Genomic DNA, 16170 nt, shown 5'->3' with positions numbered 1-16170 from the left:
CACTTGGCCATAAAGCTTTCTTGGCTTTTTTGTTCCTGAAGGACATGTCATTGAACATATGTTGATACCTTTAACCATGACTTAAATAACACTTAAAGCCGTGTTTGTACCGCCAGATTACTCTGCATTGTCTTTGAACGTATATTACATTTCTATGGAGGTACATAACGTGTTGGACTGTTCAGTATATTAATTAGCTAGATGGTGTCCATGCCTGTTCGGTTTTCCTACTTGGACTTTCTTACTTATTTGTTGCATTGTGTTTGGCTGTTCAGGATTGGCGGTATATTCAACTACTGTGCTGTCTCCTTGTTCTACATTGTCTTCTGACTTGGTTGTAAGTCATTCTCAAGTTCACAGTAATTGCCTTAAATTATAATTTAACACGTGTTAGTTAATTTATAAACAATATATGCCTTTAACGAGTGTATTTAGTTAAAGATATTTCATATATATTCTTAATACTTTCGTTCTAAATAAAATATTTTAATGCATATCTTTATTTACTTTTGCATCATTATGCGATTAATATTTTCAGTTTTAACCTGAAACTGTTCTATGGCAAAAAGCTAGGAATCGCGTTGTAGACGCATCCAAGGTTAAAGCACGTGATGCTAGGATCAATTAGCGTCCCATATCGGACATTGTCATACTTTATCTGAACTAAGATGACAAAAAAATATATTAATCTGTTTTAGTCACAGGAATTAGCAAATACAACAGTATCGCTTTCCATCAACTGCAAATAGTATTGTATAACATCACTTCATTACATGCGGTGGATTGTTTACATTTATTTGTACAATATTTTTTCTTCCATTTCTTTTTTATCATAACATTTGAATACATTAAATATACTATAAATGATTATAATCATTTTATTGCATTGTTGCTTTCATACTTTGCACATGGTTTTATAGTTGTAGTTTTAGAAAAGCAGAATTAAATTGCTTAAGAAAATTATCTTGTTGATATAGGTTTGCTTTTGGTTTGGTATTTTATGGTATAAAAAGCTTTGGCATCCACGCTATAGCAAGAATATCTACTTCAATTTGTTCTTGTTCATTATCGTTAGCATACCAGCAAAACTGATTACTGTCTATTTGACTAGGTATGGGTATACTGTAGTCAATTCATCAGCAAATAAATCGTATACTCGGCAAACTTTGTAACTATCTGTATACGGTGTATACGTGTAAATGGAAGCATTCAGGTGGGGGTACAAATTGGCGTCCGCCCGCTTAGCTCAATGGGGAAAGTATCGGGTTTGTTATCCGAGGATCGCATGCTCGACTATCTGAAAAATTAAACAAATGACCTAAATACTGTTATTGTGTTGTGTTAATAGACATATATTAAATGTTTCTGAAAACATATAATTGAATGTTTAAACAATCGGTCTGATAAATGACCTCTAGATTTGATCGTTGGATACATAAGAAGTCTGCCCCTAACATGTCACTAAATGTATATATCTTTTGAAAATTTGAACAAGTATATCATAGTGACAATGTTCGTTTTTTATGATATAAAAGTATCATGTATAAAAGGTATTCATTAAATTGTAACTCTTAGACTTATAGATTTAGGTTAAACTTTCTTTTATCGTTTGCTTTGTGGGTGTTATAGTTGGGGAACTTGTGCCAGGAATAGCCCAAGCTGTTGGAAAATATACCTCAATATGCTTTTTGTTACTTTAAGAGAGTGAAATCGCGAGTATAATGCAATTTGTTAAGCAGTGTCTCCTTATATTTGATCCCGGGGAAGGGTAAGCCCGAAATATTTCCTTTACTTTATTGTTTTCTTCTCTGTAGTTTCTGTCTCAACACCTACATCTTCTTTTGCAAAGTGGTTCTTTTGTTATAAAAAAACAACTTTGAAGTCAATGTGAAAAAGTTTAAGAAATATCCATATCTTTTAATTTTTTTGATCGGATAGAGCTTCAAAAATGACAGATTAGGTATAGAAATCGTGTTGGTGTTCACTTAAAAAAGAAACTTCGTTTATGATTAACTTTCATTGTGCTGAACACAAGCTTACTTTACGAATGTTTCAGACTGCTGAGAATGTTAAACTGTGGACTTCTTTCCAAAAACACATTGCCATCCTTTTACTATTATTTCTAGGAGTTTCTACGTAGGTAGAGTAAAGATAAAACATTTTAAGGAATTTCATATTTACCGCAACTCAAAGTGAAAGAAAAAATGAATTAAGATGGTTTGCTTTTTTATGATTCTTGAAGGTAAATCAGTGTATCTTTTTCTTTAGTTAAATCTTTCTTGCTACTGAAGATGCAAGTACCATAAATGTAAATTGAGTCATTACTTCTTATTCATTTGTAGCTCTGTTGTATTTTGATGGACATTAAACCTGCTGTTAAATCACTGAGCATGAAGCTGGTTTAGAAAGAGGACCTCGTTACTCCAATGATTATTTGATTAACTATTAACTGGGTGTATTTGCAGAGCATAGTTATATCAGATACTTCACACCATGACGCGATTACAAATGCATTCGCTTTCATGGCCATCAGCATGACTTGGGTATCGGTTCAAACAATGACAATAGAAGTTTACAATCTATGCCTGATCTTCACTGTCCTTCCTTCATTTGAAATGGAAAACGATTGTTGCTAAGAAAAACTGGTTAGTTCAAACAAACACTTTGTTGAAGAATTCCCATTATCAAAAATACATTTGACATAGAACTTTTCTTAAGCAATAACGATATTGATCTATAGAACGCCATTACTGTCTGTACTGTTAATATACAATAAATGAATGGTGAAAAATTAACTAGAAATGTTGTGCCCCACACTCCACTGTTAAGTCAATCGTATGACTCTAGGTCAAATAGTTTTTGGGTTCCATGTGCCTAAAGTTGAAAACTAAAAATGTTTTACTAAGTAAAGGGCAAATACTCAATAAATCCACAAGCAAATCCAACTGTGCAAAAGTACACGTGCTTGTCAACATTCTTATAAACTTTCAAGACTACAGGACTAATAATTTTGAGTTATGCATGAACAGTTGAAAATTGCAAATTCATACTAATTTATACTAATTCAAGGGCAAAATCTCATACAAAACGTAAAATAATCCACATGCCATACCCCAGATGCATAGGTTCACAGTGATGTTGATCATTATTCCTGTAAAGTTGGTTGATTCTAACTTGAACGCTCAAGGAACCAATAACACAACATAATAGAACGGTTTTTACTAAGTCAATAACAATAACTCAAAACAGACTATATCCACAAGTGAGACCCCGGGTGCACAACTTAACATGCCGAGCAACATTATTGTAATGTTTCATGACTCTAGGTCAAATACTTAGTGAGCGACGTGCGACACAACTTGAAAATTGCAAATTTTTACTTAGTCAAAAGCAATAACTTCAAATACTGAATGAATCAACACAAAATACAAAGGTGCACAGCTACACATGTTGAGCAACATTCCTGTAAAGTTTCATGACTCTATGTCAAATACGTTTTGACCTAGAGCTACGTGCGACACAAAATGAGAACGGACGGACGGACGGATGGACGGACGAACTGACAAGGGTAAATCTTATAAATGCCCCAAATGCACAAAAATTCTTTTATTTTGATAATTGTTTTTATTTGATGCTTGTTGATTATTATATTAATAATTTATGTTCATTTTCTAATATATGATTTAAGTTTACTTTTATACTAAGGATGCGCAGCAAATAATGATTGCCAGATTATTTCATAGTTTAATGATGGTCTATCATAATGAAACTATGTTAATTCTTCATTGTTAAGTATAACACGTTGGTTCTCGCTGAAATGATTGACATGTACAATTTTATATTATGCTATGTCATGATCGTTATTAACTATCATACTCGGCATACTGATTATTTATATAAGTTCATCGACTCATTGCATGCCCTGCAACATCACATCGGTTACAGATAAAACATGCCAATTGTACAGCGCACGATAATAAACAAGTATATCATAAAGTATAATGAAAATGTCACATAACATATTAAAATTTCAGCAAAGCATACATTGTTAGCATTCAGAATGATATTTCGTGAAATTGCAACTCACCAACATAATAGACAAATAACATTGCATTTGAGAAATTGTACACACAATAACGGTAATTATGCATAGCATTTATAATTTTTGATAATGATATGCTGCGCATATGAAAATTTACATCATATTATGGAAAATAAATATCATAATGATAAACAGTTATCATACTTATATCGATGAAAAATAAATGCATATTGTGGAATCAAAAGCAATCATAGTGAAATGACTTGCGATCATAGACAATTGACAAAACCCACCTTAATAAATGAAAAGCCTGAACAACATATTATATGTCTGTAAATTCATTTACGAGAAATTAACAACACGTTAAAACGCGACAGTCACTGCGTTCATACTAAATATTTAAAGGGCACTTCATAACTAATGGCCCTTTTAAATATACAGTGCCAACTCAGCTTAACTCGACAACGAATGAATGTCACAGAAACAATAAATGTCGTCATTTTTTGTGCGTTTTTTTCATTGATTTCATTATAATATTAATTGTCTTTTTTTTCTAATATCTAATCCGAAATAATGAACCGCTTCTGGTCATTTGAAAAATCAGTTTTATATAAGTGTTTTGTAACTTTACAATTAATGCTGATACATTTGTTTCTAAAATATTTGTTTCGGATCTGAAAGCGTCATTACCCGCTTTGTTGCAGTTCTACGGCCACAGTTTGTTTACTTGATATGTAAATTAAACAAACGCCATTCCCTCTTCTTTATGATTGACTTGGTTACTGACAAAATTGATATCTATAGGGATTGGTATTGATGACGCACCTCGATACGTCATTTGACGTCAATCGTATCAAATTATTAAAGTTTATGACTTATTGTTAAGTTTTTTTTAGCTCATTGGCTCAAATATTGATGACAATTATATATATATAATTGAAACATTAACGCAAAACGCTTCTTATTAGAAATAAATATAGATACGAGATAGTCTGAACAACTCTAACCAATGTAATAACTCATATATACTCATACAATTTTAGAGTTTATGCAACGTGCCAGCATTTATAGTTAAGAATAACCTGCATGTGCCCTTTCGTTCATTATTTCATACCCTGAAAGACATCTGTGTGTAGATCCTTTGACATTATGAACATATACTGAACACAATAGTGAGAGAATTATGAATACGTACATCCGTCTTTTGGTTCCAAATTAAAACAAAACGCCACTTTTAAATACTTAAGTCTGTGGTAGGGGGCTGGACAGTAGCTTGCGCTTTCAACTACCGTCTTTGACTTGTTTGTACTTGTATGGTGTTATTAAATTCATGAACATTCGTGATTCATAAATGACCCTTAAAAAGTTAAAATTCGTGTGCATGAATAAACTTTAACCTGATTTAGTGTCGACGTTACGAGTGAACAACCTTGAGAGCTCAACATAAAAAATTATTGCATTTGGATTTCCAAAAGGTCATTTATGATATAGTTATATTTAGTGGTATTACATCAAAATATATTAAGGTAATGTTCTATCTTTGTTTCAGTCATATTTTTATTCATTCGTTTTGATTTAGTAAAGGATACGTGGTTTTTATCTTTAAATAGAATATGTTCAAACAAGTTAAATTACAAAATGAAACACCAAGCCAACATCTCGATGTTCGTTACTATTGTTTAGCCCTTGCCCTGCCGATGACAACCATTCTAGACCTGAAGCCGAGCAACTTGGCATCAAGCCAGGTTGCCGAGTAACTCAGCGACGTGTCCGGCTGTCGAGTAACTCAGGGTCGAGGCCGGTTGCCGAATCCTTGTAACGCCCGATGACCGATAAACTCAATGTCCAGCCAGGACGTTAAGTTACAACCTGTTTGACATTTTAGCAGAAGGTCATGTTAGACGAGACAATATTTATTAAACCTCTAAAAACCTATATCTTATTAAATATTTTTTTTTCTAAATGTATCAACAGTAAAATTATATTGGTTCCATAATTACATGGTTGATTCCCGAAAAAGTAGTGACATATTTAACACACATGAAAAATGTACGTAAACAGAACAAAATGTTCCGGAACAAAATATTATTTTGCTATTTTAAGTAGGGTTTTATCCGATCAGCAATGCACAGGCTGGTCTGGATCCATGTTGGTCGCAAACGCACTATGTTGGTTTTGTTTTAGTGTTAAATATGGAAGTCAAATACAACTTTGTTTACATCTAATACTACCTTTAGCTACTTTCACATTCAGAGCAACCTTTTCATGTAATAAGCATAATAGTATACTCATAAAAAAACATTGTTTAACCGCGATAAAACTACTGCTTTCTCTTTCTAAAAAAGTATATTTTGCCTTTAATATCAAGGTTGAACGCGTAATAGTGTGATCATGAATATATTTAAGTATCTGTTCTAATTAACGTAACGTTAATGTTGTTAACTCCATTAACCTTTACCTACAAACAGTAGGACAGTAGGATTTATTATTTCACGTACCTGTCTGTATCATACATTCCCAGTTTACGTAATTCAGGTAAGAATATGCATGTTTTAATTGTTGATTTAAATGTTTGGCCTCATGGAAGATAGGTTGTGGTTCATCTGGGGAAAATCAAACGTAGTCGAAGGACAGGAGGCATTTATATGTTTATAGACAACAAAAATGATTATAGTAATTAAACCTTAATTTGTACTTAATTTTAAAAGCCTTAAGAATGTATTCGGAAAAGGATTTTTTTTAAATTGTTATGTCGTATTCAAAAAATGCTTAATATAATTTTATCTATTAATTCGTTAATATACATGTACATACTTATTATGATGTATAGTTTTTCAATAGTTTTAATAATAATAATAACGTCTTAGTAGCTGTTCTTTTTTAATAAGCTTACAGTTGTCGTATACTTAGGTACATGTTTATTGTACATGTGTATGTGTGTGTATATATTAATAATACGTCGTTTTTTTCAGTCAGACAATCATGACATATACAATGCACTTCTTAAGTCAAGGTTATATTCAAACAGGTTAAAGCAAAATAAGTTTACATTTTGCCATAATTCCTTTCAATTTTATAATACACTTTGAATGAAAGATAAATAACTCACATGGCCCAAGGTATATTCATTGGAATATTCAAACTGTTACGTTAAGTTTATAAAAAGGAAAAGAGTAGGGCAGTCGCTTTTATTTTTCAGGCAGATTTTTTTTTTCTTAACATTTTCCAATATCAACTGTTGGTCCATCGCCAGTATAAAAGTCAGTCTTTTTAATTATAAAGTCATATCAGCTCAACTTGACAATGAAAAAAATCAGCTTAATGTCACTTTATAAACATGTTTGCTGCAAATTAGTATGTGCAGTCTCGAAAATTAGTTCTTAAGGCTTATGTTAGATAAAATGACTGTAATGTGACTGTGGTTATTTAAACTTACAACAAATATACGGCAAAAACTGTCAAAAATATCACGTGATAACCAAGCATAGTTTAAGCTTCTTCCATCACTAGTATACACGAGTATCGTGAAAGGTTGTTTATAAATTCGCAAGTTCAACTTTATCTGCTCCTATAAAATTTAATTATAAGGATTAGCAAACTTAATACAAAAGGATAAAAGAAAATTAAACGATGAAAATATTTATACCCGTTTTATATTATATAGTGGTATTTTATATACTTCCACCAGTTATACACCTTATTGTCATGTTAATTATCTTACTTATTATTTAATGTTTGTGTTTATAAAATAACATATATTTAATTGATTAACATTTTTTTCCCAGAATGATTCTAATTTTTAAAAAAATGCCTTAATATGAAAAACGTTGCAATGTCTAAGAATAACACAAAACATTTTTTTTTTTAATATATGTTATCTTTTTGGTTTTGCATCTCAGTGGAGTTCTTTTCAATAGTTTAATAACAAATTAGAATTTTACATCCAATAACACTAATATATATGCTCACAACTGCTAACATAAGAGAACAAAGTGATATGTAAGATGCATTTGAGCCGCGCCATGACAAAACCAACATAGTGCGTTTGGGACCAGCATGGATCCAGACCAGCCTGCGCATCCACGCAGTCTGATCAGGATCCATGCTGTTCGCTTACCAGCTCTATTACAAGTAGTGAAACTGATAGCGAACAGCATGGATCCTGATCAGACCGCGCGGATGCACAGGCTAGTCTGGATCCATGCTGGTCACGAACGCATTATGTTGGTTTTGTTATGACGCGGCTCATTTCTCTGTGTCGAGAACCAAACTAGGTATCAAACTGACGTACTTGATTTCTTTATAAAAAAGGTATCTGTTATATTTAACTGGTTATTCATTTTAAACCACCAAACACTTTTATTTTATTTACATTTTCAATGAATATATATCGTTATACTTTTTTATTATTCTAAAGTCTAATAAAAAAAACAACGATTTTAAATTTCACCACACGGGCTTATACCGCATTGATTGAATCCAAGAACCTCCACCGTTCGCCTAATTAAATCAATACAGAAAAAATTGTGCAATGGTATATATCATGCGGTGGGTACTTTTTCTCTGCTTTGGTCCTTTTGTCTTTCATCACCTTTACAAATGATTTAAGAACTTAGTAAGTCACGTTAAAAAAAGCATGATAATATTTGTACAGCAACCTGAAACGCTCGTTATGTAATTAACCGCGGATGTATTATATAACATCTCTTACACTATTTAGTACTAAATCCAAAAGTACAAAGTTAAGAACTTATAATAAGTCACATTAAAAAAAGCATGATGATATTTGTGCAGCAGCCTGAAACGCTCGTTATGTAATCAACCGCGGATGAATTATATAACATCTCTTACACAATTAAGTACTAAATACGAAAGTGCAAATAAACATGTTATGTAAATAACACACTTTTGCAGGTCTTAGTTATTTGTCTTCCATGCATTTTTAAGTAAATACAATTGAGCCGTGTCACGACAAAACCAACATAGTGCGTTTGCAACCAGCATGGATCCAGACCAGCCTGCAACCGCTGTTCGCTATCAGTTCCTCTACTTGTAATAGAGTTTGTTAGAGAACAGCATGGATCCTGATCAAACTGCGCGGATGCGCAGGCTGGTCATGATACATGCTGGTCGCAAACCCACATTGTTGGTTTTGTCGTGACATGGCTCAATTTATGTTGTCAGTTATACGCTATGGAAACACGGTTGTTTCAAAAATAAAATATTCCATAAACTTAAAAAATTAATTCTTAAGATAAATGAAATAGCTCTTGAAAATGTAACTGATCAAAAAGTCTTGGGTATTTGCATAGATAACAACTTAAAATGGCACTTGCAAATTGACAATGTTTGTAAAAAACTTAACGGAAAAATTGCCTTATTGAAAAAATATCGTATTTTTTGCACTTTGATATGAAATTATTGTTTTACAATGCATATATATTGCCCATTATGGACTATTGTTGTATTATATGGGGTAAAGGAAACACAAACTACATAAATAATGTTTGTAAGTTACAAAAACGAATTGCTAAAATCATTTTACAGCAACTTCAAAGATCTCCGTCAACAAATCTATTCGAAACTCTTAATTGGTTACCATTCCTTGACAGATGTAAATACCACACGGTGGTGCTTGTTTTTAAAACTTTAAATAACATGGCACCGACTTATATGACAGAACTGATGACTTTATCCGACAACAAAATATATAACTTAAGATCTAGGTCACGGAAAGATATTGTATTATGGACAAGACCTAAAACAAATTATATTAAAGACACATTTTCTTATTATGGCATGAACATTTGGAACTATATACCTTTAAATATTCGTAATGTTAATAACCTTAAATGTTTTAAAGAAAAATACAAAGCATATCTTGATGTTCATATGAATGAATGAGTGAGTGAATGAATGAATGAATGAATGAATGAATGAATGAATGAATGAATGAATGAATATATGAACGAACGAATGAACGAACAAACGAATGATGCAATGTACATATATGTTTGAACAAAAATTGTTGAGTGCCTGTCGAAAGTATATGAGTTGTATTATTCTAAAAATTACATATTATACATTCATTTTCTACATATGCATGTCCTGTTGTTGTTGTTGTTGTTGTTTTCTATTTCAGAAGGCCACTTTGGAAATTAGATATATATGATTGTTATTGTATGTTCTTAATGTGTAATCTTCTTAAAATAAAGATATTATTATTATTATTATTATTATTATTTACCTCCAAAGGTGTGTGAAAGTTATATTAGTATATTAAGATTTTTTTCTATATGTTTAAAGATATGTTATAGCATTATCTTAAACTAAAATATATTTCTCAAAGCAATAAATTTAAACAGAATACAGAACTTCTTATACTTCTCATTCCTCATTCAGTAATATGCACTGCATATATGTTTAAGACGTTATATGAATTCATTCTAGTCGATTAATAAAAATCAACTTGCTTTAACGGGTTTTTAACACTTTCGAAAGTTTTTCCTACTTGTTTGTGCGTATTTCACATTTTCAAACCAAAAAACATATTGCATAGGTTTTATCTTCTTTGAATGTAATATCTTTTTGTTACGTGTAGGAGAAATGACTGCTTCAAAACCAACAAGCCCTGACGAAATAATTGAAAATCTTGGAGGATGTGGCAGGTTTCAAAAATACATGGGTTTCACAGTTCATCTGACGAAGACGCTGATAAGTTTTAGTGTGATGAGCACGATAATGTTGACTGCTACACCAAAGTGGTGGTGTATTGATGGCACATCGAGCAATAATACTGCTTCCTGTGCAGAAAACGACAATGGTACAAACATGTGCGCTGAGAAAGCATGTATATTAAATAAAACCAAATGTGATACATTTGAGTTTTCTGGTGTGAGAACAGCAGTATCTGAGGTATGTAATTAATATCTTAAATATAAAATTTGTAAATGAAGCATTTGATGTTATTTGAATGTAACATATTATAACAACAAGTTTTGCCATCTTTTTAAGTGTTTAGATATATATGTATAACAACTAATATACGGCGAATATAATAAGTTCTTTATTCATTAAATATATTTCATGTATAATTAAGCTGATAAAATGAAAAATAAAAAACTGACAAAATATATCAGGTTTTTAAAAAAATTTCAGAAACGAGTTAATATATAATCATGTTTTATGCAAAATTATTGTTAAAAGAACTTAATTTTCTATTCTTTATGTTAGTGGAAACATGATCCGGAATATGGACCACCTAGCTTGTTCTTTGGGTTATAATACATTTTGTTTGTTCATTCCAAATAGAAAAATAGACCATGGCCACAAAATATATAAGCACAAAATATATAAGCATAGATAAGAATAGCCACAATTGAGATCACCCAGCAATTCGTCCTTTTGATGGTCTTGTTTGGGGTCCGCCTTGGCTCCTTGCCGCTCGTTCTTGTTCCTGGGTCGTGTGGGGGTTGCGTTCATTGAATGCCGCCTTTCTTTGTTGATCTTGTTATCATATCTTAATAGAGGTTTATACGGTAACTTTAAACAGTATATCGAAACGATTGATGTATTTCATAGTAAAATATGTATGTCATTGAATGTTAGATGTAAAATATTCTTATTTGCTTTGCAGTTCAAGCTGTTATGTGACCTTGATTACATACCGAGCACTGTGATGTCACTACAAGCGTCTGGTATGCTAGTTGGAAGTCTTGTTGCCGGGCAACTCTCGGACACCTTTGGACGAAAACGGCCGTACTTTGCCGGAATTATCATCGTTGTCGTCTTCAATTTCATCGGTTTTATGTCTACAAACTGGATTATGTTTGCTGTCTCGCGATTTTTCATCGGTATTGGTGCTGGAGACTTCATCAGCGTTCAGCATTGCATTTTATCCGAATTTATGTCGGCAAAATGGCGTCCGTGGATCACAGGGTTCCCTTCCTGGCCATTACAAGTGTGCGCTCTGGCTCTTGTGTCCTGGTTGATTAAAGACTGGCGCTATATACAATTATTTTGTTGTTTACTAGGAATACCATTCTTGTTTACTTGGTTGTAAGTAGTTTAAAAGTACTATAAAGCTTACTTTATTATATATGCATATATGTTTCTGTAGCATTTTGTACTAGTTTTTACGAAAGAATGTAATATTTAGACATATCACTCACTAATTAGTTCTCCAAGTAATAATGCAGGGCTATTTGTTTTTAGTTTTTGCAAAATGTTTGATATAGAATGAAGTTTAAGTTGTCAGTCGAAGAACAATTTTTTGAACGGAAATGCTTATAACCTACCTGGCCCTAACAGTGTCTATATAATGCAACACTAATGTAATGACTGTTTTCTCATAGGAGATTCTCGTGAGCGTTGAAAACAAAAAAAACGAATAAAGCATGCTTTTTATGAAACTTAAAATTGTAAGGGTTTTAGTATTTTGTCGGAAATTCCAAACTGATGTTTATGTCAAACATAATTACTTTATACAGATTCTTAAAATTCTGATTTACTTTAATTGTTATTCTGGGGCATGTGCAAGGGGAAACTACGGCATAAGAAGGCGATATCATAGTCAAATTAATGAAAAAGAACTCAAACTTCCTATTATGTATTGGATTCCTAAATTACATAAAAAACCTTACAAAGCCAGATTTATTGCTAATTCTACATCTTGCACTACAAGTAAACTTTCTATTTTATTGACGTCTTGTTTGACTGCCATTAAAACACATGTAATTAGATATTGTGATAAAGTCTATGAAAACACAGGCAAACATCTCTTTTGGTCAATTAAAAATTCTGGTGAAATCTTGGATAAATTCAAAATTAATAACTTTCAAGCTTCAACTGTCAGTACATACGATTTTTCTACACTTTATACAACTTGCCACATAAATTAATCAATGATAAATTAATTTCCCTAATTCAGAAAACTTTTGCACGGGAAAAAGTTACTTTTCTAGCATGTAATTCGAACAAAGCTTTTTTTTACTAACGGTATTGTTAAACATTATACTATGTGGACCTGTGACGAAGTTGTAGAGCACTCTCTTTTCTTTTCGACAACATTTATGTCAGGTTTGGTAATACCCTATTTAAACAGATCATAGGAATTCCTATGGGTACTAATTGTGCACCCCTGGTCGCCGATTTGTTTTTGTACTGCTATGAAAGAGACTTTATGTTGAGTCTGTCTGAAGAGAAACAACAAGATGTTATAGTCGCATTTAATACTACTTCCAGATACCTTGATGATATTTTTAATTTAGATAATCCTTATTTTGATCAAATGGTGTCTGACATTTATCCGAATGAACTACAACTTAATAAAACGAACTCTTGAAATTTTAGTACATCATTTTTGGATCTTCATATTACTATCAACAACAATTCTATTCACACGAAAATTTATGATAAAAGAGATGACTTTGACTTTTGTATAGTTAATTATCCACATTTGGATGGAGACGTACCCCATGCAATATCCTACGGGGTTTATGTATCTCAGTTAATTAGATTCGCTAGAGCTTGTAACAACGTTAAGGATTTCAACGAGCGGAATATTTTTATTACCAGCAAGCTTCTAAAACAGGGCTACCGCTATCATAAATTACGGAAATATTTTACTAAATTTTACAATCGTAACTTTGATTTAATTTCTAAATTCAATAGTGATTTAAAAACTCTTCTGCGACAAGGGATTAGCCAGCCTGGTTTTTATGGCGATGTGGTTTACAAACTTCGTAAGATTTTGGGTCATGGTAATTTTTCTGCTGTTTTTACTAAAATTATTAAACGTTTTATTAAAAGAGGTTATGACCCTACTATTTTAAGACATACTGCATGTTTAGTGTTCAACCCTTTTACAGTTGGACACTACGCTTTCCTCTTTTGATTGCATCTGACGGACCAAGTGGGAGACTCTATGATGGATAGTTCGTAAAGCCCTTTGGGACTGAATTGTCTTAATGTTCGTCTTCTGCCTTGCTTCGTCGGGCCCTTGTAGGTGATTTTCTTGTTGCTCTGTCTTCCTTTAGGACATTGAGTACTTTTGTTATGGTCATTGGGTTTACTTTTATATGTTTCTACATGATCATTTTAGTGTTTTACTTATTTAACCTTTTGTAACCATGACAACTGTTAGAATTTCACTTGGCGGGGATTCATTTTATATACACTGTCTCGTTTATAGGAACATGGTGGGGCTAAGAGCGAGGTTTGGTGCACCATTAACCGGTTTAAACGCCCCAGCAGTCATTATTATGCTGCTGACCGTTCCAAGGCGGCGCCCCACTGTGTTCCTCAGATGTATGTCTATGTTGTTTCATACTGTTTTGGTGACACTTTTGCTTGTGTCCCTTGTTGTTTTCTCGTCTACGGTAAGTATCTTCCCCATTGCCTCTAGTTTTTATTTCTTTGATTAACCCGCCCCCCTTCCCCCGGTCTCCTGTCCCCTTCCCCTTTGTGGGCCTATTATTATTTCTTTGAATTCCTAATCAGTTACAAATTATTTATCATTTAATGATTAACGACACGTTGCCCTGTCCTTTTTATGTTTGGGGTCCGCCTGGGCTCCTTGCCATTGGTTCTTGTTGCTGGGTCATATGGGGGTTGCGTTCATTGAACGCCGCCTTTCCTTGTTGATCTTGTTTTTCATAATTCATAAGAGCGTGTAGACATCAGAAAAAATTATCATCTCAGTACTTCTAGAAGCACAACATTATAGTTTCATACTTTTTTGTCTGCTGTATTTGTTACTTTTTTAATACCAGTGATTGTTTAAAAATCTTTTAACAGTTACGTTTTAAAATTAGACAAAGAAAAACAAACGTCAAGAAATTTCATACATATTGTGAAATTAATATGTTATTATTATATTATTTATTAAATGACAGTGATCACTTATTATTTCATAGCGTCATACCAGAAAGCTTTCGTTGGTTTGTTGCACATGACCGTCCCGCCGATGCACAAAAGATTATAGAACGATGGGCAAAGATAAACAATAAGCCTGTACCAGAAGTTGGAAATACAGTTATAATTGAGAAAGAATCAACCAAAGAGATGGACAAGAAATACACTTTCATACACCTGTTTAAGTCAAAGGAACTTACAAAAATCACTCTCTTACTGGCTATTGACTGGCATGTTTATTATCCTGTTTTTTCTCTTGTAATTTTGTTATTTCAAATGATCGATTAAGTTTAACTTATGTTGATCTTTTTCATTGTAAAAGCTCTTTAATGTATTAACATGTTTTTAAAAAAAGGCTCGTTCATTAATCCAAGAAATGTTGCATCATTTCTCATTTACAAGTGCACCGGGAGAAAAAAGCAATATATGATTAATTTTGTTGTTTGAAATAATCCTGCATTGATGTGTACATTGGCATTTAAAACTAGTCCCCATGCATTAAGCATCACATATTTTTGCAATCACAGTCTCAGACTGTCCATGCTACCTGGTGCGATAGACCTGCGATTGTATTTAAACAACAGACCTCCGCATGGCAATTATAGTGTAATCAAAGTTATGAAATTTCTTTGCAGGTTGGCATTAGGGATGGTGTTGTACGCAATAACATTTGGCATTCAAGCTCTTTCAGGAAACATCTATCTGAACCTATTTCTATTTAGTATAGCAGGAATTCCTACAAAGATCATCGCCCTCTGGTTACAAATCAGGTTGGAGACCAAAACTTTGATAAACATTTTCTTCCCGTGTATAAAACATATCGTTATTTATAAAGATTAAATTAAGTTTTGGAGTTTTCTCAAATACAAATATACAAATGCATTCCGTTGACATGCCTTCATTGAATATGTATATAAAGAGTTGCAAAGACAACTGAGGTAAATTTACCAACTATTTTAGCGCAAGTTGTTTATGAACGTTGTATATTTCCTTCTAAGGGTTATCGGAACATTTAAATGTTGGTATTCACTTTATAAACTGTATCATTGACATCTGAGTCTTAAGAATTCATGTATGTAGGACGTTAACAGATCTATGTGGAAAATATAATACATGTATTTAATTGTTCAATTGTTAGGTTTGGAAGGCGGATTTCTAGCGTTCTTTGTTTTATTGCTGTGGCTGCAAGTGGATTTGTTGTTGGTGTTGTACAA

At 32.5% G+C, this 16170-nt stretch overlaps 1 protein-coding gene across 1 annotated transcript; it reads left to right on the top strand.

Annotated features, from left to right (window-relative positions):
- Nucleotides 1–5459: 5459 nt before the first annotated feature.
- On the top strand, nucleotides 5460–15244 carry LOC132713625 (solute carrier family 22 member 4-like). The gene is made up of 4 exons (XM_060696274.1): nucleotides 5460–5568; nucleotides 10644–10957; nucleotides 11679–12100; nucleotides 14959–15244. Exons 2-4 carry the CDS (start codon nucleotides 10649–10651, stop codon nucleotides 15242–15244), a joined length of 1017 nt encoding a protein of 338 aa, XP_060552257.1. The 5' UTR covers nucleotides 5460–5568; nucleotides 10644–10648.
- The last annotated feature ends 926 nt before the right edge of the window (nucleotides 15245–16170 follow it).

Source organism: Ruditapes philippinarum, unplaced genomic scaffold, assembly GCF_026571515.1.
Source record: "Ruditapes philippinarum isolate M1 unplaced genomic scaffold, ASM2657151v2 ctg919_1_1_1_1, whole genome shotgun sequence".
NCBI lineage: Eukaryota > Metazoa > Mollusca > Bivalvia > Venerida > Veneridae > Ruditapes > Ruditapes philippinarum.
The sequence above is the reverse complement of the archived record's forward strand: the minus strand, read 5'-3'. Positions and strand labels throughout refer to the sequence as shown.

What these genes read in the sequence shown, in the direction of transcription:
- LOC132713625 (XM_060696274.1), top strand. Translation starts at nt 10,649, where the DNA reads ATGACTGCTTCAAAACCAACAAGCCCTGACGAAATAATTGAAAATCTT. An exon ending in TGAGAACAGCAGTATCTGAG is followed by an intron (nt 10,958 to 11,678) that starts GTATGTAATTAA and finishes TTTGCTTTGCAG; the next exon opens with TTCAAGCTGTTATGTGACCT. An exon ending in CCATTCTTGTTTACTTGGTT is followed by an intron (nt 12,101 to 14,958) that starts GTAAGTAGTTTA and finishes ATTATTTCATAG; the next exon opens with CGTCATACCAGAAAGCTTTC.